General features: G+C 50.6%; 1 protein-coding gene across 6 annotated transcripts; it reads left to right on the forward strand.

Annotated features, from left to right (window-relative positions):
• The first annotated feature begins 5877 nt into the window (after positions 1 to 5877).
• On the forward strand, positions 5878 to 24757 carry SETD4 (SET domain containing 4). 6 transcript variants are annotated; one of them, XM_053658042.1, is made up of 11 exons: positions 5878 to 6020; positions 8169 to 8337; positions 8880 to 8975; positions 12772 to 12809; positions 15166 to 15254; positions 16529 to 16958; positions 18764 to 18938; positions 20629 to 20710; positions 21520 to 21600; positions 23561 to 23684; positions 24480 to 24757. In XM_053658042.1, exons 2-11 carry the CDS (start codon positions 8265 to 8267, stop codon positions 24612 to 24614), a joined length of 1323 nt encoding a protein of 440 aa, XP_053514017.1. In that variant the 5' UTR covers positions 5878 to 6020; positions 8169 to 8264; the 3' UTR covers positions 24615 to 24757. The 6 variants fall into 6 exon arrangements, with proteins under 6 accessions (XP_053514017.1, XP_053514014.1, XP_053514018.1 ...); XM_053658039.1 differs by lacking the exon at positions 5878 to 6020 and adding an exon at positions 6282 to 6737; XM_053658043.1 differs by lacking the exon at positions 5878 to 6020 and adding an exon at positions 6779 to 6831.

The raw sequence follows: 24757 nt of genomic DNA on the forward strand, positions 1-24757 counted from the left end.
CACTAGCCGCCCAGTGTGAGTGAATCTAAATTGTACTTTTTTTGTTTTTGTTATAATGGCAAAAAATCTATTTCTTTGCTGTGCTGCAGAACTCCAGTATTAGTTTATGTGTGTCCCGAGATGAAGATGGTTGAAAGTCGCTGCCCTAGACACTGGCCAAGTCATCAAGTTACCTGTGTCTGGGTCCTTGGGTGCGTAGGTGCCGAGTGCCTTTGCAGCCACTTTTCACACTGAAAATCACGAGTCCGGAGGCCTCTTGTCGTCTCCATCTTAGAATGAGGAAGTGGATCCTCAGAAAGTTCAAACATGCGTCGTGATAGGAACTGAATTTTCTTCCTTACTATTTAGCACTTACAACAGAGGAAGGAGGGGACTATCGGGTCAAGTTTCTTTCGTGTGCTGTCCCGTAGGGCAGCCACTGGCCACGACTGGTCCGTTACATGTACGTTTAAGCAAAATAATACATTTGCGAGTTCAGTTCCTCAGCTGCACTAGCTCCACTTCCAGAGCTCACGGGTCATGGCGTTGGGGCTGCCGCATCGAACAGCAGCACAGGAGGGTGCACTGTGTTTCCGCCACAGCCGGGAGCTCTTCCGGGAAGCCCCCTGCAGTTTCGTGACAGGTTCCCAGCCAGTTGCAAAAAGCTAAAAATTATAATCGGGGAAAGACCTTTGATTTTTTGACTAAAACATTTTTTTTAAATTAATTAATTTATTTATTTTTAGAGAGGGGAAAGGAAGGAGGGATAAAGAGAGGGAGAGAAACATCAATGTGTGGTTGCCTCTCACGTGGCTCCCACTGGGGACCTGGCCTGCAACCCAGGCTTGTGCCCTGACTGGGAATTGAACCAGCAACCCTTTGATTCACAGCCTGCGCTCACTCCACTGAGCCTCACCAGCCAGGGCTTGACTAAAACTTTTTATTGAGATAATTATAGATTCACACATAGTAGTAACAAATACTAGATTTCTCAGGTTACACCCAGTTTCCCTCCATGGTAACATTGGGCAAAACCATAGTGCAATATCACAATCAGAATGTTGTTATCCAAATAGTCCATGCACCGATCACTCCAATTTCCTCAGTTTTACTTGTACTTTGTGTGGGTGTGTTTGTGCACGCCTATTCAGAGCTATACAACCTCATCACGTGTAGGTTTGCGTATCCACTGCTGTAGTCAAGATATTAAACATTTCCACCAGCACCAGTGTCTCCCCTGTCGCTCTTTTATAACCAGACACACTGTCATTGCCTACCACCCCCAACCCCATATCCTGGCAACCACTAATCTGTTCTCCATTTTAAAAATGTTATTATTTCAAATGTTACATAGATGGAATCATACAGTATGTGACCTTTTAGTATATATATATATATATATATATTTTTTTTTTAAGATTTTATTTATCTTTAGAGGGGAAGGGAAGGAGAGAGGGAGAGAAATATCAATGTGTGGTTGCCTTTCCTGTGTCCCCTGCTGGGAACTGGCCTGCAGCCCAGGCATGTGCCCTGACTGGGAATCGAACCATGGTTGTTTGGTTTGCAGGCCCACGCTCAATCCACTGAGCCACATCAGCCAGGGCCTTTTTTCAACTTAGGATAATTTAAGAGCTCTGTTTTGGATTTTCTCCCTTACCCAAGTATATGCTTGCTCCGTCACTTGCTGGGCACCTTCCACACTACTAGTTCTTTTCTTCTATGGCTGGGGTGAGCCAGTGTTAGAAAGAAGTGGGATGGCCCTGGTTGGGTGGCTCAGTTGGTTAGAGCTTTGTCCCAATACACTGAGGTTGTGGATTCCATCCTCAGTCAGAGCACACACAAGAATCAACCAATGACTGCATCAATAAATGGAAGAACAAATCGCTGTCTCTCTCTCAAATCAATAAATAAAAATTAAAAAAAGGAAGTGGATTAAATTCCCTAAGAGGGCCACTCGGCCACAGCACACAGCGTTTACGGAACTTTGGACACGGCGAGGGGCCGCTGTCTCAAAGGGCACATTGTAACAGGGCCATGAATCCTGCCTTTCAGCCGGATTTGTTTATCAGTTTGGTGCTGGTAGCAACACAAGAATTGACATGTCAGTAGGGCCGGCTGCTCCAGAAAATACGATAGATAATACATCTTGTGGTAATAAGACTTTAGCAGGTGAAATAAGTGGCATTAACAGTTAATAGGGGAAAGGAAGAACGATTCCAAAAATGGTACCCAAGAAAGGGAATAAGAAACGATCAGAAAGAAGGAAAAAAGAGATGTGACATGTGCCAATGAATTTCTAAAGAGAGAATAAAGTGCTTTCTCATTTTTAAGTTATTGTTTTATTTATGAAACCATAAAACAAGTATAAGAAAACTTAAAATGTATATTTTCCAAATGAGAAAAGGACTTTGTAAACATGGGAACAGGGGAAAAATCACAAAGGAAAGTACTGATAGATAAGACTGTGGGAGCCTTTTTTAAAATTTATATCGAAAAACATCCTAATGTAAAGCCAGTGAATCGAGCAGATAATTTTGTATCTCTTCTGTCAAATTTGGGTCTTGGTCCTGTGGTGCGTTTGAGCCCCTCCCCCTCCTCACACGTGGCACCTTGTTTGGGTTCTGAGCCACTTTCGACACAGAAGACTGGAAGTGGAGGCCTAGATCTCTGTTGTTGCAGCTAACGGCCAACCCAGGAGTTAATCCTTAAATCGTGAGAGGTAGGTCTGAGACCATCCTGGCTGCCACATAAAGAACTTTATCACATCACAGTTGTTAACTCGTGGAATAAGCTCACATGTTTACTACTCACTGATTCAAAGCAGTTATTTCACTTGTTCTAAAGTACAGAGTCCCATGGTGTCTATAAAATAAAAGATGTTGGAAAACAGTATTGTTAAATGATAAGCTGTTAAGCTCTCTTCCCTTGTGTGTGGTTATTTACCCTCACAGAACTCAACCTGGCACTGGCCTTGCTCCTTACACTTTGTCTGTTTCGGGTGCTCAGTCAGTCTTCCTACCAAAGTAGAGCGTGGACTTGGAGTCCAGGAATCAAACCGTGGCTCAGCTGCTTAGTAGATAAGTAATTCCAAACAATTTACCTAATTCTATCAGAGAGAAAGCTGCACCCCTCTGCGGGGGCGGTTCAGTGGATTTGAAGCAGGAGAGTCAGGAAGGAGGAAACTCTGGAGGTGTCCCAGGGTTAAGACTAAGGACTTCGATACAGGTCAGAGATCAAGTTCTAAGACTAGTTGTTTCCGCTTTTCTGGAAAAGCTGAATCATGGTGAGTCATGACTGCACCTGCGCAGAACATGCTACGCGCCCCTCTGCGGGGGCAGTTCAGTGGATTTGAAGCAGGAGAGTCAGGAAGGAGGAAACTCTGGAGGTGTCCCAGGGCTAAGACTAAGGACTTCGATACAGGTCAGAGATCAAGTTCTAAGACTAGTTGTTTCCGCTTTTCTGGAAAAGCTGAATCATGGTGAGTCATGACTGCACCTGCGCAGAACATGCTACATGAGCCCTGCTCCATTATAACAGCATTATAATAAATTCACATTTTGTGACCCCCCATCTCTGGTGGCCAATCAAGGAAAATCATGGGAGACCACATGTGCAGTAGCTTTAAAGTAATACAACTACTTGTACCTGTGCAATAAAAGACACCAAAACTAGCCAGGAAATATCAACCCTATAAGAATAGAATCCCTTTGGCCCCTGAGGTCAGTCTCTGCTCAGAGTTAGCCCACTCTCATGTTCTGTGGAGTGTAGTATTGCTTCATAAATCTGCTGTCTCTCTTTCTGCTACAAACTCTGTGTGTCAGTTATAAATTCTTTGTCGTGATCACCAAGAACCTGGTTACCTGTGCCCACCTGTGACAGATTGAGTGCCAGCCTGCAAACAGAAAGGTCACTGGTTTTATTCCCAGTCAGGGCACATGCCTGGTTTGCAGGCCAGGTCCCCAGTTGGGGGTGTGTGAGGGGCAACTGATTGATGTGTATCTCTCCCATACTGAATTTCTAGTTTCTCTCCCTCTTTCTCCCACCCTTCCCCTCTCTCTAAAAGCAAAAAAAAAAAAAAAAAAAAAAAAAAAAAAGATAAAGCTTGATACTAAAGTGGTAAGAACAGATCTGAATCAGTAATACACCTCTGCACTAAGGAAGAAGGTCCAGTGTGAACTGAACTCAACTTGGATTTGTACAGAGGTGACTGGGCTTTTTAAAAGGAGGGAGAGGGAGGAGGGAGGGGGACCAGAGGGGCTTGAGGAGAGTCAGGCAAGAGAAAAATGCCTAATGAGTGTCAGTGCTGATTAGGCCAGCTGTGTGGTAGCTGCATTCTGACAGGGAGACAGAAGCCCCATCCTTTCTTACAATCATATTTCAAAGGAATGGTTTTCAGGTCCTTGAGAAAGACACTCCTGAATTGTAGGAGATACATAATATCTCAAATATACGGAGCAAGGATTCTCACAGTATAGTGTGAGCCTTTTTAGTAAATGCTCTAAAAAAGGGTGGTAGAAGCCCCATCATCCAGTGTTTGCTAGAATAGTAAATTCTTTTGGTACCCTCCAGCTCCTTAAGGGGGCTAGAGTCATCCTGGGGGAACAGGCCTTGAGCTGTTAGAAACTATGTTAGTGTTTGTTTATGTCTTTGAATTTTGGGTGGGGAGGGTTGTGGAGTATATGAAATCATTCACACTGAATCTGCAGATTGTATAGGCCGAGGTTGAGATCTCATGGAGATGAAGGCTCAGAAGATTCCAGCTAGTTTGGCCAAGGAGAGAATCTTTGTCAGTTCCCTCCTGGAAAATGAGAGTATATATTTAATCGTCCTTCCTCATAAAGGGAAATATCTATTTTATCTGCTCCTTTCTTCCTGTCTTGAACGTATTTGTGTGAGAATATGATGACTGGAGCTGCGGCAACTATTTTGAGATCACGAGGAAGCAAACTGAAAGGTGAATAGCCAGCCAGCTCCATAAGGAGGGTATTGTGTGGAAAATTAGAAAGAGCTTTGATGACATCACTAACTCTTGGATCCAAATCTGGAAGCATCTATTTCTAACCCTTTTCTTTTCAATAAGTTTTAAATTTAAGAATAGATTTGAAAAGTTGCAAATGTAGTACAGAGTACCAATATACCCCTCATCAAATTTCCCATATTATTAACCATCTCACTGTGATGGCTCATTTGTCACAACTAAGAAGCTAACACTAGTACTGTAGTAATAAGTAACTTCATGTTTTATTTTAATTTTACTGGTTTTCCCCTAATATCCTTTTTCTATCCAAGATTCCCTGCAGAATATCACATCACAGTTAACTGTCCTGCCTCCTTTGTTTCCTCTGGTTTATGACAGATTCTCAGAGATTATTTGTGTTTCATGACCTTTGACAGATTTTAAGAGTGTTGATGAGGTGTTTTGGGGTTTGTCTGATATTTTCCTTTTTTTTTTCTTAAACCACCAAATTATGCTTTAAATCTTTCATTTATTTGTTTTGAGAGAGAGGGGAAGGCAGGAAGAGAGAGAAACATCAATGTGTGGTTGCCTCTCGTGCCCCCCCTACTGGGGACCTGGCCCGCAAACCAGGCGTATGCCATGACTGGGAATCCTACTGGCCACTTTTCGGTCCGCAGGCTGGCACTCAGTCCACTGAGCCACACCAATCAAGGATGATGTTTTTTCAAGAGAGAACAGGGGTTACAGGCTTTGGAGAAGAACACCACAGAAGTAAAGTACCTTCCCTACATCCCTGGCATCCTAGCAACATAGTTCATCACACACGGTTAACTCTCATCACAGGGCCACTGCACTGCTTGCATGGTTTTTCTACTCTGAGGTTACTTTCCGCCACTTTATTCTTCACCTGAGGATATGTTTATTGGTTTCAGAGCCAAAGTAAGGAGGTGTGAGACATCGATGTGAGAGAAAACCACCGGTTGCCTCCCGCAGTGCCTCAATGAGAAATCGAACGCGCAACCTAGATACGTGCCCTGACCTGGTTCCTGCCGCCTTTTGGTGTACGGGAGGACGCTCCAACCAGGTGAGCTACCCAGCCAGGGCACTTTCCCCCCACTTTCCACACCGTACTGTACTCTTTGGAAGCAAGTCACTATACACATCTTATCATCAAGGTGGAGTGGGTGGGGCGGAAATTGAGCTCCCTTCCGCAAGGAGGACTATTTACCTAAACAAAAGGAAATTCTTTTGGAAGGCCGATCCTCGGACTATTAAGCCTTTGAGGCGGGGCTAGCCAAGCAAAGGGGCGGGCCTGGGCTGTTGGGGAAGTAGGGGCGGGCAGAGTCTGTGGCTGCCAGGGATTGTTGGTTCCGGGGCGAGGTGAACGTCCGCGGACCAAAGGGTGGGTGCCTGCCCTGAGGGTCTGGCCTGAGATGCGCACCTAGGAGGTTCCTTTTAGCAGGCAAAAGGTGACGCTGCAGGTCGGCTCATCAGGGTGCAGTTTCCCCTCAACTGGGGTCCGGGATCCTAGATCACTGCTTGTCTGGGCGTCCTCGGCACATCCGGAATACACTGCACATGCGCCAGGCGGTAGCCAGTTGCGGAGACGGGGGCTCCTGGCAAGCAAAGACTTGGTTTCAGTTAGTGAAGACTCCGTGCAGTCCTGACGGCGCCCAGCTTCTCCCTCTGCTGCCGTGGCCCGTTTCTTTAATTCGCGATCATTTGAGTGCTGTTCCGGGTGTCCACGTGCCTTGAGCCCACTTGCCCCGCCGCCATGTTGAAGCCGGCGCCCTTCTCCAAGGTGAGCCGGAAGCACTTCTGGGTCTGGGCATCCTGTTGTCTGGGTAACGGGAGCAGCCTTGTGCTGGAGCGTTCTTGTATTTTAATTTTTTGATGTAAGGAGAACTGAGTGCGTATCACATACCTCCGCCAGTCCCGGAAATAGTACTTTTGGCGAATGTTCGTCCAAGAAGCCATTGTAGAGGCGCTGGCGAGGGTCGGGATGCGAAGGAGCCTAAAGACGGGGGTTTGTAACCAGCCGGGTCTGGCTCTCGCCCGGCCTGTTGGGGCGGCGCTGGGAGGGCGACGTGTGGGACCTGGAAGACTGCTCGTGTGCTGGTCGGACAGGGAGGAAGGACCGTGCCGTTAGCCAGACTGTCATCGTAGCTCCACAGGTAGAGGTCACTTGCCGGACCCACGGTCCTACGCGTAGCTGGCCAGGACTCAGTCTGCGGGTGAGGTGCTGCGCACCAGAGCTGACGAGCCGGGCCCCCACCCTGGGAGCCGACTTGCCACCTTTTGGTAGATGAAACAGTGACACTTCCAGGGCCCAAGTGGGGTGTTAATAGTGCCTGGAGCTCTTGTCTTGTTACTCATTTCTGTCCGGCATTAGTAGTAGATTTGAAAAACAGTTGTATGATTGAAGTGCACATATATAAACGCAAGTAGTATTCATACTATGTTAATCATGTACTCATACGTGTGTAAATCAGAGAAGGAGAATACAAAAGGAATAGTAAAAGCCCCTTCCCCTTGCACATCTTTGAAAATCTTTTCCTAAATCCTTTGGTTTTATAAACATCTGTAATGTGCTCAGAAGTAAACCTAGAAGGGATCATTGAGTTTGTAAAGTTCTGCATCTTTGTTTTTTTCACTTAACATATATCTCGGACAGTGTTACCTCTTAGCATATATTTTTCTCCCTGTTAATGGCTGGGTAGTACTCCTGTGGTTGTTTTTAGTGGATTTTATGTTTATGTTTCCAAGGAAGTAACATGTAGAAACTAGTAGTCATTTTAGATTTTATTATTATGTCTTTGTTTTGTTTGCTTTGTTGGCGCTCATTCTCTCCCTGATCTCTCGAAAACCCTGATTAACTACATTTACTTCAGGATCGTGTTTTGTTTTTGTTTTTTCTCTCCAAGACTACCTGGCCAATGGGGGCTTTGTGGCTCCCTTTTGTTCAGAAGTATAGTTAGGTCGGTGCTTAGTAAATTTCGATTAGATATCAGGTGGGTAAGTCACCAAAGCACAGGATTATCAAATCAGTGTTAAGGATTTACACTGATTAATCAGTGTTTAGTAGGACTTCAAGATAGAACTGCTAATGGGCATTCAATTCCTACACAAGGGATCAGGATTTAGCTCTTACTATAAATGTCCTGTATACAAAAAACACTTTAGAGAAATGGTTTACCAAATAAAATATGTTTGTCTACTTATGTCTTTATAGGTGCAAAGAACAGTGATTATCATACACTGGGAGAAAAGGCAAAGGAAATGCTTTTTGTTTTAGGTTGGGCACCTAAACAGAAACTGCAGTTTCAGTATGAAGAAGGGAAGAGGAAGAACAAGCCGCATGAGAAGACGAAAACTCTTCAGAAGTTCTGAATCAAGAGGAGGTACGATTTTGACTTTTTTGGTGCTAGTGATCACGTAGCTGCTCTCAAGGGCACGTGGGCAGAGTTCACAGAGAATGTTTCTCAGAGAATACTCTTTGTGATTGTGCCTCTGTGTTCTTTTTAATTTGTGGGGATATAGGTATACTTATCATTGCTTCAACTGTGTCTTCTTTGGGGATGACTTCCAGGGTTCTGTTTTCAGTCCTAACCTCTCTCCTGACCTCTGATTACCTGCAAAGTGTCAGTGTTTGTATATAACGTCATCATTTTGAGTTGAGCATAACTTAGTTTGAATGACCTGTTGTATGTGAAAGTGCTTGGCTAACTAGAAGGTACTATCTTATAACATTAGGTTTTTACCAGTTGCTTTTCCTGCCTCTTTGAGATGATTATATAGTTTTTCTTTTTAGTTGCATTGTTTGTACATTTTAAAATTGATTCCCTTTTATGATAACACTGAGGCAGTTCATCAGAGATTTTCTTTTTAGTGGTGATCTGATTATACAGTGATTTTGATTACCATTTTTTCTTTCCATGATTAGTGAATGAGAGCTACAAGCCTGAATTTATAGAGCTTAAGAAGTGGCTCAAGGAGAGGAAGTTTGAAGACACAAACTTGGTACCTGCTTGTTTCCCAGGTAAGTTGGGCCTTCAGTTCTCATGGCCTTTGTCACACGAGGCTTGTGGGCACAGGTGACAGGAAAGCAGGGGCGAGACTCGCAGGTAGCACTGTTCTCTCTGGGAGCATGTTTTGTGTTGGGTGTCGGGCCTCCTGCCTTGTAGTTATAACAGTTGTGGAGGTGGGTTAACATTCTTTACCTAAAAATAAAGTGGCTTGTGGAAGGACTTCCAGAGTGGTAAAATAAAATTCAAAATGTAAAAGGGAAATGAAAACAGAAAACTGAGGTGAAGGCAGGGGTCAGGCTGATACAGAAAGGCCATAGTTGTGAAACCTCACGTGTGTCCCAGAGGTGAGCCACCGCCCTGACGCACCTTCCAGCAGCCCGGATGGATTCCAGGAGCAGCGCCTGAGTCTTAGTGTCTGTGGGCCTCAGGCTACTCAGCGGAAGTGCAGGTGATCCTGGCGCTTGGACTTAAGGGAAAAGTCCTCACTGGGTCCTCGCAGAGAAGACAGCTGTGTGACGTGGTGACTGGTGTCCTCGTCAGCACACTTACGGTGGTGGCACAGGGCTTTTGAAACAGTGCAGGCTCACAGGATTACCCCATGGCTCAGGGGAGGGAGGTTCCAAATGGCCGATGCACTGGCGGTCTCTGGTGTGTGACCTGACGCGGGAGTCCTGGGGAGGCCACGGCCACTTCCTGGGTGCTGGAGGAGCAGCCTCGGGGCTGAGACTGCGGCCGTCCCCTGCCTGAGCAGAGGGGTTAGCGTTCTCTTGGTTTGAGCAGCTGGTGGTGGAAGTTGAATTAATACTCTTTTCTGGAAATTGAGCAGCTTGTCTTGGACTTTGGTTTAGCATTCTCTTCTGGAACATTCCCTTATGGAAGTCGGGCAGCTTGCGTGGGTGTGTGCCTGCACACAGGGCTGCCCAGCTCTGTTGTCCAGGTGTGGGCTTAAGTGACCACGGGGAGGCAGGACCGCCTGGCTCTTCGAAGGGTGTGGGTCTGTTGTGGCGCAGAGGTGGCTGCGTGTCGGGGCCCCGACCGACCTTGTCACAGGTCAGGTGCGGGCGTTTTACCCGATGGAACGTTCATGTCCTGTGCTTCTGAACGCTCCCCTTGGCCACAAAAATGATTATTCTAGTACCCTCAGGGCACTCAATTGAGCAAGTTCACATCCTTATCCATCATGCAAGAGAAGTGACTTGCCCTGTGGCCCCTGGTTGGGTTAGGTGATGCGTCGAGAGGTGCTCCCCGTGCGTCAGTTACACAGGGTGGCTTTGGGCCGAATTACTGTTCGAGCCATTTCTGTTAGGGCCGCTCTTCAGGGTGGTGAGTCGTATCTGTTAGTCCGGGACAGAACGTTCCTGTTCGGCCAGGAGTGGACACACGGGGCCCGAGGCCTGCGCACTCCTCAGGTGTCAGTTTGCCTTGAGGGGGATAGGTTTAAAATGCCCAGGCAGGGGTTGACAGTGCTTTAAATGGAATGCCTGAAAGTAAGTAATCCGTTTATACTTGGGAGCAGTGGAGAGTTACTGTTTTTATTTTTATTTTTTTAAAGGTTTTATTTATGTTTTAGAGAGAGGGGAAGGGAGAGAGAAAGAGAGGGAGAGAACCCTCAAAGTGTGGTTGCCTCTCACGTGCCCCCACTGGGGACCCGACTCACAACCCAGGCCTGTGCCCCGACTGGGAGTCAGAGAGTTACTGTTTGTAGAAGTAGGAACAAGTCTGTCTGGGCCCCTGCAGATTCATAGCTGTGGAGGGGCGGAAGCCAACCGGTTAGGCCGTGGTCAGAGCTGCTGGCTGACAGTGCCGGGGGCCAAGGGGCCCTGTCAGCTCTGGCTGCTCGAACAGATCACCGAGACTGGGGGCTTAACCCGCGGTGTGTCCCTCACAGCTCTGCAGGCCGGGACGTGCGGGATCAAGGTACGGGCAGGCGAGCATCCGGTGAGGACCGATTCCTGCTTTGCAAATTGCCATCCCTGCCTGGCGTCTGCACGTGGTGGGCAGAGCACAGGGGACTGGCGCGGGCTCTCGTGTCTGTTTTTGTAAGGCACTAAACCCCACTTAGGAGGACTCTACCCTGTGACCGAATTACTTGCCAAATCCCCTCATGTTTGGGGTTAGGGCTTCAATGTGTGACTTCGGAGGAGAAAGGGGACCCAGACATTCAGTCCATGACACCTTCTCCAGGTCCTTTATGTATCTTCAGCTCTTCCTTGGTGTGCATAGAAACATTTATGGCATTCTGACCAAATGTACAAACTTGGGGGGCACTAAATCATAGTGTGTGGTGGAGCGAGGCGAGGACCCCAAGTTGCAGGCGGGGTTCAGCCTTCATACTGCCACCTGATTTGTGCTTCAGGAACCGACCTCAATCGGTCCTCCTACCACCAGAGCCCTGGGCACAGGGGAGCCCCCAGGCAGATTCGGGGGAGCAGAAACTTTAAGGTGGTGGGAGTCTGTGGTAAGCTTTACTTTGCTAAGGTCCTAGTGGCCGCTTGCGACCTTGCCTCAGCCCATGCAGGTTATTGTGGTCTGTTTCCTGATCAACATAGTTTCTACTGTAGTGTAGACACAGGTGTAGTATCTTCCAGATTTAGCCCGTACGCCAGGTTCTGGTCACATACAGGGAGGGCAGATGTAGGTTTATAGTTGTGAGCATGTGAAACACAGTTTATTCTTATGTTATTGTGTATGAATTACTGTATAATGTGTATTACAACTGTAAACCTACTTTTGCCCACCCCCATATATGTTTGGCGATAAATTTCCACTTAAATCTTCATACAAGTCTTTTAAGGATGACTCCGTGGTGGGGGCGTGGGGGTCCTTTCCTTAGTGTTGGTTCCAGACAGGCTCTGGCACACGGGGATGATTGCCCCCACCCTGGGGCACACCCCAGAGGTTAGGTTCTTACAACCAGAACCGTGTGTGATCAGGTGGGTGCTTCTGGGTGGGGAGGCGAGTGGGGCCTCGTCAGGCAGGGATTTCCTCTCGAACCAGGAGCTCCCAGTAGCCCTGCAGGCTGACCTTTGCTGAGTTGTATTTCCTCCTGGTCAAGCGATACAAGGTCAAGAGCTGTGAACTTGAAGAGATGAGTACTGTAGACCCATGCAGGAATTACTGGTCATGTCGTACGTGTGCCCACCAGAGAAGCAGCCATCTGACTGTCCCAGGGGGGCACACAGGGGCAGCCTTCCGGGTGGTGGTGGTGGGGACCCTGTAGCCGTGAGTGCTCTGGCCAAGGCCTTGGCTCGCAGGGGGCCACTGGCGCTGGGCCCACCCCACCCAGCTCGCCCAGTTAAGGGAGGCACCCAGTCTGTGGGTTGCCTGGGCAAGGAGGGGAGGGTGTAGTCTGCAGGCTTTGTGGGACCCGACTGGGTGTTACTGGTCGATCAGTCAGAGGGGTCTTGAGTCATTATGGGGAGAGCCGGGTCTGGTAAAAGTGGGGTGAGGCCTCTGAGGTTGGGCGGGTAGTGGGAGTAGCACCCCGCCCCCAGGGTGGTAAGGCCCCAGGGTGGTAAGGCCCCCGGGAAGAGAGGTCCACTTAAAGGTCCCTGTGCGAGACCAGCAGAGGACCCGTGGAAAGTCCGTGGTCTTTGGGTCTCGACTGTGCCCGCCAGGGTCACACCCAGAAGGGAGGTCGGGACGTTTTCCAGAAGAGCTACTATGTCCTCGGGGGTCAGAGGACACAAGACACCCAGCTTCAGCTCTGTGGGATTTGGAAGTTCATTCACATCTCTTACTCAGAAGGGTGTCTCTGAGCCCTGGGAGCTGAGAGGATTTATCCTTCCTCTGTCTTTGTGTTCCTAGGTACGGGAAGAGGGCTGATGAGCAGAAGGTCCCTGCAGGTGAGAGTTCCTCTCTTATCCTCCAAACCCAGTGTACGTTTTGCTGCTTTGTTGTGTGGTTGTTTAAATCAAGTGGATTAAAAGTATTTCAGACATACAGGCATTTTTTTACTCAGTAGACACTTTATAATACAATTCTGTCAGTAAAATGTAATTTGCTGCACACAAGAGACAAACCCCAAGTAACAGTGCATAGACAGTAGAAGGTTCTTTTGCTCAGTGTGAACAAGCCTGGGTAGGCCGCCTGGCTGGCTCAGTGATCTGTGGCCAGCCGTGGCCCCAGTTCTTCCCAGCTCTCTGTCTGCATCCTTAGAGGGGCTGATGCCCTCAGGTGCTTCATGGAGTTCCTGGAAGCGAGCAGCAGGACAGAGCAAAGGGGGTGAGGAAGGGCAGACTTCCTCCCACTGAGGATGTTCCAGCCGCACCTGCTCTGCCAGCCCAGGTGCGCAGCCCTGCGGCTGTGAGGAGGGCAGGGGCTTGTTGGTGTTGGCGGCTGGTGGTTTCTGCAATGGCAGGTTGTAGGAGTCAGATCGTATTTTCAGAGTGTGAGTGGAGGGAGCTGCTCTCATCGGAGAGACCGTGCACAGCAGAGGGGCAGAAGGAGTGAGCAGGGCAGGGGGTCTCAGAGCCCATCCCCAGATGGCCCCCCACTGGTTCCTCATGCCCTGGGTGTCTGTGTCCTCCCCTCCCCCACGCAGAGCCAGAGGGCGGAGCCAGAGGACAGGGGCCCAGGGCCCGTTGCGCTCTTCGTCCACTGCTTAGTGTGTGCACCTTTCCGTGCAGCTGCACCGCGGTGCCTTGGTTTGTTTGTAGGTATCTTCCTGTGCCGTCCATGGTATTTTTTAGTGTAAAATGTTTTATTTTTTAATGATCGTTTTATTCAATTACAGTTGTCTGGACTTTTAATTATTTTTATTTATTGAAATTACTTTATCTTTAATTTAATTTAATTTATATAAAGCCCAGCCATGGGCTCATCTTTACTGTAAAGAGTGGTAACTTTTAATGTCATAATTCTGCTATGCTATTTTAAATGAATTTATAACTTTTAATTGTGACAAAACATACATAACGTAAAATTGACCGTCTTAAACCATTTTCAGTGTGCAGCTGACTGTTAAGTGCTTTCACGTTGTATAATGTTACCCTTTGAAAGGAGGTGGAGTTCATTCTGTAGCAGAATGTGGGGGGGAGAAATGCATGTATGCAGCAGGGAAGGTGGGTTATTTCAGTTGAGATCATAAAGTGATAATTGGCAGCTGCTCTATGTGTACTTCAAAATATGGCTTTTTTTGTTAGACTTTTTGGAAATTGAGACATATTTTACATAGAGTGAAATGCACAGGTTTTAAAGATTTTATTTATTTATTTTTAGACAGAGGGGAATGGAGGGAGAGAAACACGGATGTGTCATTACCTCTCGTGCATCCTTAACTCTTGTGCGCCCTGCACCGGGCAACCTGGCCCACAACCCAGGCATGTGCCCTGACCAGGAATCAAGCCAGTGACCCTTTGGTTTGCAGGCCAGCACTCAATCCACTGAGCCACACCAGTCAGGGCAAAATGCACAGATTTGAAGTATCCAGTTTGATGAGTTTTGATGATGAAGGTACTTACCAAAGATACAGCACATTTTATTAAGTGGTTCTTTACGAATCAAAAGCCATGGCCGTCAGGACAGGAAGGGACGGTAGCGATCACCCAGCCTGGTCTGGATTCACAGACAAGGAGCCCGGACAGCGTCCGGCTGAAATCTTTGCCTTTGGTGCCCGTTACAGAGGAAGCAGGACCTTATATCTGGTTCTCAGTGCTTCGTTCCTGGCGTCAGTTACCTGGTGTCTTAATTTTCTTCCCGTGTTTCTGTCTCAGTGGGAGGAACTGAAAAACTGTCCCTTTGCGGGTGGTGAAACGAGGCCCTGTCCGCAGCTGGGGCACCCGCTGTGCGGGGAGGAGGCCGCAGCCTGGCCCAGTCACCGCAGACATGGGACCCCGGGTGGGGCTTTGGGTGGCTTCTGTCTCTTTCCCGAAGGCAGCAGGATTTCTGGGCCTGGGAAAGCGAAGGGACAGTTTGATTGGAGTTGTCCGAGTGTTTCCACTCTTTCTGATGAAAGGTTGACTGGTGGTGGGTGTCAGTCCCATCATTGACCCTTCATTCCCGTGGGGGTCATAGGGCCTGTGTGGGAGCATCTCACCTCCACCTGCTGACTCGGGCACCGGGTCAGTCCGCGTGGGGGTCTGAGGTTGGGTTTTCCAGGCTCCGAGGGGAGGATGGCAGAAAGGGGGCGTGATGAGAGGTGTGCTCACAGGCTGTTCCCAGAGCACGGGCGTGCTAAACTTGACTTTCTCTTTTGGTAAGGAGGGACAGGTGATTCTGTCGTTGCCCGAGAGCTGCCTGCTCACCACGGACACAGTGATTAGGAGCTACTTAGGGGCGTACGTCGCTAAGTAAGTGGCCGCACACATGCTCGTCTGGCGCCCCCCGCTTCTCCTTTCACGTCTGTGTCGTTGGCAGACCGGTCCCCTAAGCCAGAGTTCAGGAGGACCCAGCCCCTCTGCAGAGCGGGGACCTGCGGGGATGCGGAAGGTCTCCAGGGTTCCATGAAGCTCATTGTAAACAGCATTTCAGAGCTTTCAACAGGCCGCCTGGAGGAGGGCTTGCATCCTGACCTGTCACAGGAAGTAGAGGTTCTGTGGGCAGTAGAGGGACATTGCGGCCGAGGGCCTGGACTCGTAGGAGCCTGTTCCCTGTCGTCGTAGAGCTGGACATGTTAATTACTCTTTTATTTTACCTTTATGGAAGTTGCTTGAATTTTCTTTCAACTCTGAAGAGCTGTTGACATCATGAAAGAGTTAGTTTTATTTAAGCTCAAAGGGAGGAGGCCCCGTTGGAGTGGAGAACTGCTCCCTGGCACCTGCTGTGGTGGGCTTGTTCGGGGACTGTCTGAGGACAGAGCATGTGACATCCTCAGCAGACGGGCTTTCTAAGTCGTGAGGGTTGCAAGCTCGTATTGTCTTTTAACGCAGGCTAAGCTCTGGGCGCGCCCCTCCCCCAGCCCCACCTTGCCTGGTAGGAGGCCCGACGCATCTCTATGGGCCTGAGCAGAGGCAAGGATGCCCTTCGTATTAATATTTCTGTGTTGTTCTGAGATTTGGAGTAGACTGTATGGTAACGTAGGAATCTGGGCTTTGAAGGATTAATGTGAACTTTCTAAATACATTCTTGCAGCACGAGATCTTTTGGGGAACAGATGAGAATACTGTAGTGTAGAATTGTAGTAGAGATGGTTAAGGTTAGAATTGAAATAGCCACATGTACCCAGTGGATGGGCCAGGTCTAGATTCTTTCCATCAGCCTCCCTGCCCCGTCCACCACATTTTATAGCAACATCCGAGTGACACAGGTGACTTCCACCAAAAGCTTTAAAGGCAGAGAGCCAAGCTGGAAGCAAAGAGGTGTTTTGCAGAAAGGAATCCCTTGCAAACAAAGCTGGGACTCAGGTTAGTGTGATTGTCCTTGTGTCGATGGGCGTGACTTGCTCGAGGACTTGGGTTGGGTGCCCTCCGGAGAGGAGGTCTGGACAAGGAAGACTGGTGCGAGCGTGAAGGAAGCGGGGCGAGGAGTGGCCGTGGCCCAGCCCCGCTGGGAGCCGGACAAACCACGAGGAGGTCTGTAACTTCATTGAAACTAATTCCTTCATTCTGGCTTTCAATTTTAAAAGGTGGCAGCCTCCTCCCTCTCCTCTGCTGGCTCTGTGTACCTTCCTAGTCGCAGAAAAGCACGCGGGGGGCCGGTCCCCCTGGAAGCCTTACCTGGAGATTTTACCGAAGGCCTACACCTGCCCTGTTTGTTTGGAGCCGGAGGTGGTGGACCTCCTCCCCAGCCCCTTGAAAGCGAAGGCCCAGGAACAGAGAGCCCGCGTGCAGGAGTTGTTTACGTCCTCCAGAGGCTTCTTCTCCTCCCTGCAGCCTCTGTTCTCCGAGGCCGTGGAGAGCATCTTCTGCTACAGCGCCTTCCTGTGGGCCTGGGGCACCGTCAACACCAGGGCAGTGTACCTGGCGCGTGGGCGGAGGAGCTGCTTCTCCGCAGAGCCAGACACCTGTGCACTGGCCCCCTACCTGGATCTGCTGAATCACAGCCCCGCCGTCCAGGTGAGACGTTGACAAGGGCACACATGTCCTGTTTTCTATGGGAAGGACTCCGACGTGTGGAAGCTGTGACCTAGCATGTGAACGGAACCACAGGGAAGGGTGCAGCTGGCTTCAGTTTGTGCCTGCCTGCCTGCCTTCTGTTTATGCCCCTGCCTTTCCTCTCAGCCCCCTGCGCCCCTCTGGCATCCTCCTCCTCTGCCCGCTTCCCCTGCTCGCCGGTCCCGTTCCCTTTCACCCTGGCATCGCTCTCAGCGTTCACCCGTGCTGCGCTCACGGGCCAACGTGGGCATCTGGCCCCCATGAGCTCTGGTGTCATAGAGGACGGGCACCTGGCCTTGCTCCTCTGTGTAGCCTCAGGGCTCACGCAGGGCCTGCCACACAGCAGGCATCCCGTAAGCCTTCACTGAACGGGCAGCTGGTCTGTGGAGAAGGGGTCTGGGAAGCATGAAAGCACCCCGCTGCGGGCGAGGTGCAGCCTCCTGTCCCCCGGGCCCGCCCCCGGCACAGGAGGGGCTTTCTGCTGTGGGCCCGAGGGGCGGAGGTTGGCTGTGTGGGCATCCCTGTACCCATCCAGGGTGCCTGTGGAGGCACCCTGGCTGGAACCTGTGCTCATCTGTCCCCTTCATGTCCCACGCCACCCTGAGAAGTCTGTGGCACCCTGTTAGCCCATCGCCATTGGAGGAGAGCTGGGGGAGGCCCCGACTGTGCCTTCCGGGGCCAGGACAGTCTTCTTACTTGTCTGCTTGTCCCTTCTGTAGAAAGCTGTGCCTCTAACAACCTGGAGCAAAGGAGGCCAGGTCTAGGAGGCTGTTTATTTGTTTGGTGTGGCTTTATTTTTATGGGGCAGTCAGTGCATATGTGCCTAGACCAGTGGTTTTATAGTTGAGTGCAAGGTACTGCCTACTGCAGCCGGGGGGAGGTGGTTCAGGGGCCCTGGGTAAGCCCAGGGTGTTTGCTGTTTGGCCCTTTATGGCACAAGGTGGCCGTGCCCCCGTCCAGAGTGGTGTGTTGTTGATGCTGCAAGGTGGGGATTCCGGCCGGCGGCTCACCCTTGCCTCGCTGGGACCTGCTGCTAAGTAAGGAGACTCAGTGCCTGTACCCACTCCTGACTGTGGGGGCAGTTAGGTCTTCTTGTTCTCTTCCTCCATACCTATCAACTCACAAAAGTGTCACAAAATCCAGGTGACAGTATCAGCCAGTAACACCACGCTCAAAGGCTGCATATTGTAGGACCTGAAATCCTCTGGGCTTCACAGGGCCCCAGAGGCCTGACTGGCAGTCTTCTGCTCTCACCACATAGTTCCCGAGCTGGCGGGGAAGGCTCCCCCCACCGGCTGATTGCTCTGTCAGCCGGACTAGCTGCCCCCACTGGTCCTCGGCCTACCAGGCCTCACCTCCCCACCAGCCTCGGAGTCACTCAAACAGGCCAGTTGTGTCCTTCCACTGAACTCAGGGAACCGGTGACCTGTCACCATGAAGCCTGCCTCCAGTGGCTCCCACTGGTGACTCTGCTCCCAAGAGCAGCCCTGTGTGGCCTGTCTGGCCCTTCCCCGCCCGGCCGTCTACAGGCCGAGGTCCGATGTCAGGGGTCCCGAGTTCACCCCACCCTGAACCTTGGCAGGACTCCTTCCCCCAGGGGGTGAGTGGGCGAACTTGGGGCCACAGTGGGGGCGGGCACTGTTCCCTCTGTGGGTCAAGTCAGTGGCGAGTGGAAGGGGCACCTGGCTAAGTCAGTGCAGTGACTTAGTCTTTTTAGTGTTGTGTTTTGCTTTGAAAAAATGCTTTACCCAGATTTTTCTTTACAGGTAAACGCAGCATTTAACGAGGAGACTCGCTGTTACGAGATCCGAACGGGCTCACGCTGGAGGCCACGTGAAGAGGTGCTCATCTGCTACGGCCCCCATGACAACCAGCGGCTGCTCCTGGAGTACGGCTTCGTGCCCGCCCGCAACCCCCACGCCTGCGTGCATGTCACCCAAGGTTGGGCTCCTCGTCACTAACATGGTAGACGTTTCCCCCCGTCTAAGATGGGAGGAGTTTTAACAGAAAGGGCAAACCTTAAACTGCCTGTCATTTACTCTCCCCCAGGGAGTAGCCCGACTCTTACTGACCATGTAGTTGCAGTAATGAAATGAGAGCAGCAAGGTTTGATCGATACTGATGATAAGAAGAGCCAGGGTGACTTGTAGTGCAAGAAAAGGAAAGTTGCTAAGGAAATAAATGTACTGACAGAAGGAGAGGAAAGGAAATTTTTGTATTGAGACATTTCACTGTCACTAGAAATACAACAGGGTTAGAAAGCAACAAGTAATAGTTGCTTACATACAATAGTAAGCACCTATTGTATGTAAAGCACTGTGTTAACCACAGAGATAGATATATTAACAGTCTTTGATTGGAGTTTAGTGCTGCAGTGAAATAATGATTTTTCCCCCTTTCATTGGTGCCCTGACCAGGGATCAAACCCACAACCTTGGTATATCAGGTCAATGCTCTAGCCAACTGAGCTATCCCACCAGGGCCGAAGTATTGGTTTTATTTATGTTCTTTTGTGACCTGTTAACTAGCCACCATCATTGATATGGCTTTTTTTAATTAAAATTTTTTTAATTAATTTTTTTTGAGAGAGAAACATTGACTTGTTTTTCCACTTATTTATGCATTCATTGGTTGCTTCTTGTATGTGCCCTGACTGGGGATTGAACCTGCAACCTTGGTGGATCAGGACGATACTCTAACCAACTGAGTCACCTGGCCAGGGCTTGGTATGGCTATTTTTTTAAGGTAGTGATTTAGGTATTAAATTTATGCTGTGGAAGCTCTAAATATGGTGTGAAAAACAGTCCATAGTAGACTGAGTCCCTTCTCCTGAAGCAGCAGAGAACAGTTTCCTGGGCTGCGAAGAAATGGCCAGACTTACCAAGTGTATGATCTGGGGTAATTTTAATGTGAGTTCTAGTGGAAATGAAACTTGGTCGAGGTCATAGTGCTTCAGGCAGAGCAATGATGCTGTTTACGAAAATGAACTGGGAAAGCAGAACCGGGGCCTCCTGGGCGTCTCAGGGACCCAGCTCGGGAGCAGCCTCCGCGGGTCAGGGGTGTATGTGACACCGCTGGCCGTGAAGTACTGACTTGTGAATGTTTATGCACTAGCCATTATTACATTTAAAAAGCAAAAGCAAATACTAAAAGACCATTTAAAGATAGAAAAATCCCTCGTGGCCCTATTACCCAAAACAGCTTTGTTCATTTTTGTATACTCGCTGTCAGTCACTGAGGGCCGACCGCCCTGGATGCTGGCTTTCAGGGGCTCGGCGCCGTGGGCGTCTCCTGGTCCTGGGCAGAGCCTGCGCTTGCGCCTGCATCAGCGAGTCCCCGGCAGTCCTGCCGGGGCCGCCACCGCCTGCTTCTGTTGGTTGCTTTGCCTAGCGGGCGTGTGAGCTGATGTGGTGGTTTGGTCCCCCACCTTGGAGTTCTTGTGGCTTTTCTAGGACTGGTAATGGTCTCATTGCTTTGGACTTGGGTAGGTTGTGGATTTTTTTTGGTGTGAATTAGGTAAAACCGTTTACATGTGTTTTGATTGCCATTGGGAAGGAAAGTAAGCCGAGAAGGCAAGGTTTGTATTTTTGTCTGAATTATACCCTAAATTTCAGTCTGATTTTTTATGTAGATGTGCTTGTTAAGTATCTTCCGGCGGCAGACAAGCAGGTGGACAGAAAGATCTCCATTTTAAAGGATCACGACTTCACAGAGTAAGTGTTCTCCTCCCCGGAACTGCTCCATCAGATCTGGAGACAGGGTCCGGGGTCAGCGTTTCCGTAGGGACGAGATGCCTTCGGCTCTCACGGGGTGACGGGGTGTTTGTCGAGCGTGCACTGTGTGCAGTGACTTGTGCTCGTCGTGGTGGGGCACACAGCTGTGTAAGGTCATCGTCGGGAAACTTTTTCAGGGACATAAGACCCCAGCTTGAGATGCGGAGCTGTTGTCCCAGGGGAGAGCCCTGCCTGTGTGGGTGGGCGGCCCAGGGCCAGCCCGTCTCTCACGTGTGGTGCGGCGGGTCAGCCCTCTGCCCCCTGCCGCTGTGGCGCAGGTCCCTGGGATGGGGGTGGCCGGGTGACCCCCCGCACCTGGCGCAAACAGGCCTCAAGGCGCTCCCTCTCAGACTTGCCTCCGTAGGTGACGTTGTGCCACGAGTGACTGGGCCCAGTGTGGGGCTCCCAGCTGTGGGGCGGCGGTGGGTTGGGCCCCCAGGGCCTTCTGGACTCTCGCCATTCACCTGGCCGCCACCTGCGGCGCTGGCTTCCTGTGGACCCTCATCCAAGTGCAGCCGCTCACCGAAGTGAATGGGAAAGTAGCCTTTTACGTCTGTTTTTAACTTGAGAGTTTTCTGTTACTCAGGCTTTGTTATTAAGTATCTGCAGACTTGTTTTTCTCTTTGGCCTTGTGACCCCGATCGCAGGTTACATCGTGCTCGGTGGCCGCTTGAGAAAAACCGTTTGCTCTTTAGCCATTTGCCGTGGAGTACTGCAGTGATGGACTTGTCCTTGTTTTTCTGCTTTAGAAATCTGACGTTTGGATGGGATGGACCATCTTGGAGGTTACTCACCGCTCTTAAGCTGCTGTGTCTGCAAGCTGAAGAATTGTGAGTTCTGCGTGTGGTGGTCACGAGCTGTGGCCGCCATCTGGAACGCCCCTGTGTATATGGGGCTGCTCATTCCCTGTCACTCGCCCGTGGGTGGGGGGTTTCAGTTCTCGGGTTTCACTGCTTCTGGAATTCTGGTTTTAGCACCCTAATGAGAGTGCACGGTTCAGTCCCCACTCAGATACCCCCCTCGCTGACCTGCTGCTCCTCTGCCTGGGCAGACCGTCAGCAGTGTGGGCACCTTGCCGTCTACCTCACAGTCTCAGAGCTGGAGCCAGTGGAGCTCCTGACCCAGTTCTGCCCTGGGGGCAGATCCTGATCCCTGGGGTCAAGGAGATGCCCGGATGTGTTCATGGGGCAGGTAGGGTAGCCCCCGGTGGAGGCACTCGGCCTGGTCGGACTCCTGGTCCTTCCCCAGCACAGAGCTCCTTCAGCCTGGGGCTGTCCGGCAGCCGGGGAGCAGCTCACCATGTAGCAGAGTCTCAGGGGGAACCAGGGGCAGGGGCTGAAGGGGGCGAGGCACCCCGAGTTGTGGGGAGGGTGGGTGAGATAATGCCGGAGACTGGCCTCCACACCGGGCCTGTGGGCGTGGGCGCCCCTTCGGGCTGCCTCTCGTGCTGTGGCGTTGCTCCCTTCTCTTCTGTCCCTCCCTGGTCTCTGCCCTGGAAACGATCAAGTGTGTCCTCGGCAGACACCCCTGTGCCTGTGGGGTCCCCCTCCCTGTTGTTCACCAGACCCTCGGGCCGCCTGGCGGCCGTTGACAGTGCGGCCTCTCCTGCTGCGTCTTACCTCCCTCCTCTTCTTTCTCTGCCTCCCTTTCCCGGCCTGAGCTTCTGACTTCCATGTGCACACGTCAGCGTCCCTGACTCCTCGGAGGAGGACTGTGAGTCCTGCTCAGCCAGTCGGCCCCGCTGCGGTGCCACGGCTGCGCGTTTCTGGGGGCTGCACCGCCGTTGGTGTCCTCCCTCAGCCTCGGCTCTCCCTGTCCAGCTGTGGCAGGAAAAGCGCCTTCTTGGGGTTCTGCCTGGTGCCTGTTGGCATGTGCCCTTTCTGCTGTGTCACCTTGTCACCCGGGGTGAGCACTCCGCTGCCCGCATTCTCTGTCTCTGTGTCTAACGTGGGCACAGTGGTGCTTTCTCTGCTGGAAACTGCGAGGGTTAAATTAAATAACAGTTTTGTGTAGAACACCGTGCCTGGCACACGGCTTCCTCCCTTCCTTTGCTGAGAAGTCACGCATTCCTGAAGTTTCGGCCATCGTCCCTGAAGCTGCAGATGCCGGGACAAGCCTGTGGGGCTTGTCAGCGGTTCTGCATTTCTTAGCGCCTCTGCATTTCTAGGCGCCTCTGTCTACTGCCACTCGCATACTGTCGCAGTCACCTTGCCTTCCCCCTTCTACGCCACTCCCTCTTGAGGTTCTGCACGTGTGGCCTCTGTCCTCCACCCTTCCTCCGACTCCTGCTTCTCCCGGTGACTACAGTCGGCCCTGCCACTTCGGGCTCAGTGTCCAGCTGTGGCTCCCCGGTGCCTGCCCACTGAGTGCACCTCCTCCGAATGTCCCTAGTGACCTGCATGGGTGGGGAGGCACCACCGCCAATTCCGCTTTCCATCGTAGCACTTCTTACTTGTGGAGCGCGTTCCCTTCAGGTTCCATCTTTCAGGAGAGACTGTCACTTAAAGAAAAGGGAAAACCTGCCAGTTTGCCTGTTAGTTTGCCTGTTAGTCCTTTTGGCTGTGGACTTGCCTTCCTGCTCTGTCTCCTGCTGTTCCCATGCCCGGTGGGCAGGGCCCCGCTCACTGACATGCCAGACGCCGGGCGGCCTCAGCTCTGGCTGTGGTGGGGCTGGCGGAGGGGGGTGTGGCCCTGCTGTGGGCGAGTTTGGTTTCGTCATGGAAAATCAGGGCAGGCTGGGGGGGGCGGTGCTGAGGTGTAAAAGTCACCTGTATTTTATTCTGGTTCTAGTCCATGCTGGAAAAAAGTACTTCTTGGAGAAAGAGTTTCAGATACAAATGAAAAGACAAGTCTGCACATAGCCCAGAAAATATGCCGTCATTTCATAGAGGAGACGAACGCTGTGCTTCAGAAGGTACGTTTCTGTAACTTTGCATCTTTTCCTCCCAGACGGGCGCCGACGCAGGAGTTGCTTGTTCGGACTGGCTGGGGGCGGGGCCTCTTCTGGGGTGCTGTTTAATGCCTTGGTTCTAGGGCGCCAGTGTGATCTGGTTTTTAGTGTTAACGTTGTGTCTGCACCTTTTATTTTATTAGTATTTTTTTCTTGGCAATTTCTTTTTGAAAAAGTTTTGTAGTGTATTTTTTCATTACCATTTATCCCCCTTTACAAACTCTTCCATGTGCCCAACTTGCAGTCACCACACTGTTGTCTGTGTCCATGACTCCTTGAACCTTATCATAGTAAAATCCTCGAATGAATTATTGGTAGTAGATTCTTAAGTACTGTTTCCCTTTTATTTTTATTTAGTAACTGTTGTAATTAAACGAGCAATCAGCTCGCTTGAATGAAAACATTACTGGGATTCAAAAAATGTTAATGAATCCGGAAGACAGCATTGTGCTAAGTGAAGTAAACCAGAATGCACGAAAGACGAATGTTGTGTGGTCCCACTTATGTGAGACGCCTGGAGCGGCAAGCTCGTGGGGACAGGCAGGGCAGGGGCCGGGGACAGGGACGGGGTGGCAGGAGTTAGCGTGTAGTGTGGGTTGGGTTCAGAGTTTGTGTTCGGGGTGAGGAAGCACTTCTGGTGATGATGGCATAGCACTGTAGACATACTCGATGCTACTGGATGGTGCATTTAAAAGTGCTCAAAGTGGTGAATTTTATGTATATCCTATTGTGATGAAACATTTAAAACACGACTTCCAGGTTTCCCTGATGAAAGCTAGAGGAACGGCTTTGGCAGCCCAGCTCACGTTGGTTGAAACCCTGAGGATGGAGGAGCTCAAGGTTCTGCGGGCGTGTGCTGAGGCCCCACACCGCCCACACGCAGCTCCGACGTAGCTCCCCAGTGCCTGCAGCTCCCCAGTGCGTGCGCTCGGCTCCTGCGGGAGTGTGGCTTCTTGATCATTTTTACCTAGAGGCTTGTTTTTTACAGAATCGTGCACACTCAGAGTCTGGTTTCTATTAAACGTGGATATGCTCAC

This window comes from Artibeus jamaicensis, unplaced genomic scaffold, assembly GCF_021234435.1.
Source record: "Artibeus jamaicensis isolate MK-2021 breed Jamaican fruit bat unplaced genomic scaffold, CSHL_Jam_final scaffold_474, whole genome shotgun sequence".
Taxonomy (NCBI): domain Eukaryota; kingdom Metazoa; phylum Chordata; class Mammalia; order Chiroptera; family Phyllostomidae; genus Artibeus; species Artibeus jamaicensis.

What these genes read in the sequence shown, in the direction of transcription:
- SETD4 (XM_053658042.1), top strand. Translation starts at nt 8,265, where the DNA reads ATGAAGAAGGGAAGAGGAAGAACAAGCCGCATGAGAAGACGAAAACTC. An exon ending in TTAGGGGCGTACGTCGCTAA is followed by an intron (nt 15,255 to 16,528) that starts GTAAGTGGCCGC and finishes CAATTTTAAAAG; the next exon opens with GTGGCAGCCTCCTCCCTCTC. An exon ending in AAGGATCACGACTTCACAGA is followed by an intron (nt 20,711 to 21,519) that starts GTAAGTGTTCTC and finishes TTTCTGCTTTAG; the next exon opens with AAATCTGACGTTTGGATGGG.